This window comes from Hyalella azteca, unplaced genomic scaffold, assembly GCF_000764305.2.
Source record: "Hyalella azteca isolate HAZT.00-mixed unplaced genomic scaffold, Hazt_2.0.2 contig5344, whole genome shotgun sequence".
Taxonomy (NCBI): Eukaryota; Metazoa; Arthropoda; class Malacostraca; order Amphipoda; family Hyalellidae; genus Hyalella; species Hyalella azteca.
In genome coordinates, this window is record NW_025935538.1 from 133,273 (window position 1) to 134,431 (window position 1,159).

Sequence of the window (1,159 nt, forward strand, 5' to 3'; positions counted from 1 at the left end):
AGGAGGTGTTGCTGCTTTTTGGGAAAGTCGTCTTCCTTATTGTCTTTACCCATAATTCGGTTTTACGCAATTTTTGATTTATAATCCTCAACATTTTACTTTAATGGTTTCCATTAAATATTAAAGCGTAGCCTGGAAATCTTCGATGAACATAAATGTTTAAAATTTCACCGTCACTTTCTCGCTAGATGGAAAACTGAAAAGCGGTATGTCAACATCGTGTCATTAAGTTGCAAATGCAAGGTGTGAACGTCGAAAACGTCGTTCTGTACCGGTAGTCCAAGTTTATAAACGCATATAATGGCAGCAATTACTACATTAAACCCTAAAGCTGAGCTTGCCAGAGCTTCCCAGGCTCTCGCTATTAATATTTCTGGAGCGCGAGGCATACAAGATGTGCTTAGAACTAATCTCGGACCTAAAGGTACCATGAAAATGTGAGTCCTGTGCACATGTGTTCGATTATAAATTATTGTTTACTTGTCGCATATGACCATTTACAATGTCAGTCATGAGCCAAGTTCAGCATTTCCTATTATAATGTTAAACTTATAGACAGATTATATTGTAAATACTATTAAGATGAACTGATGAAGAGTTGATGATTAAGATGATGATAAATTATTCTCAAAATTGAATTATGGTCAAAAATAAGAATTGCATGAAATTTACAATGCGATATTATTTGATTCCTATTCTGTGTCATTTTCAAAAATTATTATTTTAAAATTATTTAAGGTAAAGTGATTAATTTGAATTTAATTGAATGGTTAAGTAAGCCTATGTTATTAGGGTAAACGCGGTATATTCCGACATCGTAGGTAATTCCGTCACCTCTCTAGTTTTTCCTTTATATTAAGCTTTGTTTTAGTTCCATGCGTTCGTTGATGGTTGAAATGGTGACGTCATACATTTACGTGTCGAAATACTGCAAAAACACTAGGTCATGGCCATCTAGTGGGAAAATATTGAGATCCAAAGAGAGACAATGCATGCCACCTGGTGAGATCATCGAAAAATGTGTCAAATTGGACAGTTGACCTTGCTCTACCAAATAGTGAATAACTGTTTTTATAGGAAGAATATTATGGTTTGAGACTTTTAAATACGTCTGTGAATATATTAGGAATCCTTTAAGTATACTTGTATTCGCTGATTT

The 1,159-nt window shown here is 34.2% G+C and overlaps 1 protein-coding gene across 1 annotated transcript in view; it reads left to right on the forward strand.

Moving 5' to 3' along the window:
* The first annotated feature begins 220 nt into the window (after positions 1-220).
* The window catches only part of LOC108671740 (T-complex protein 1 subunit zeta), a 15,592-nt gene continuing 14,653 nt past the window's right edge, over positions 221-1,159 (forward strand). The window contains exon 1 of the mRNA XM_018159311.1: positions 221-437. Within this exon, the coding sequence (XP_018014800.1) occupies positions 301-437 (137 nt within the window). The 5' untranslated portion in view covers positions 221-300. The remainder of the gene's footprint in view (positions 438-1,159) is intronic.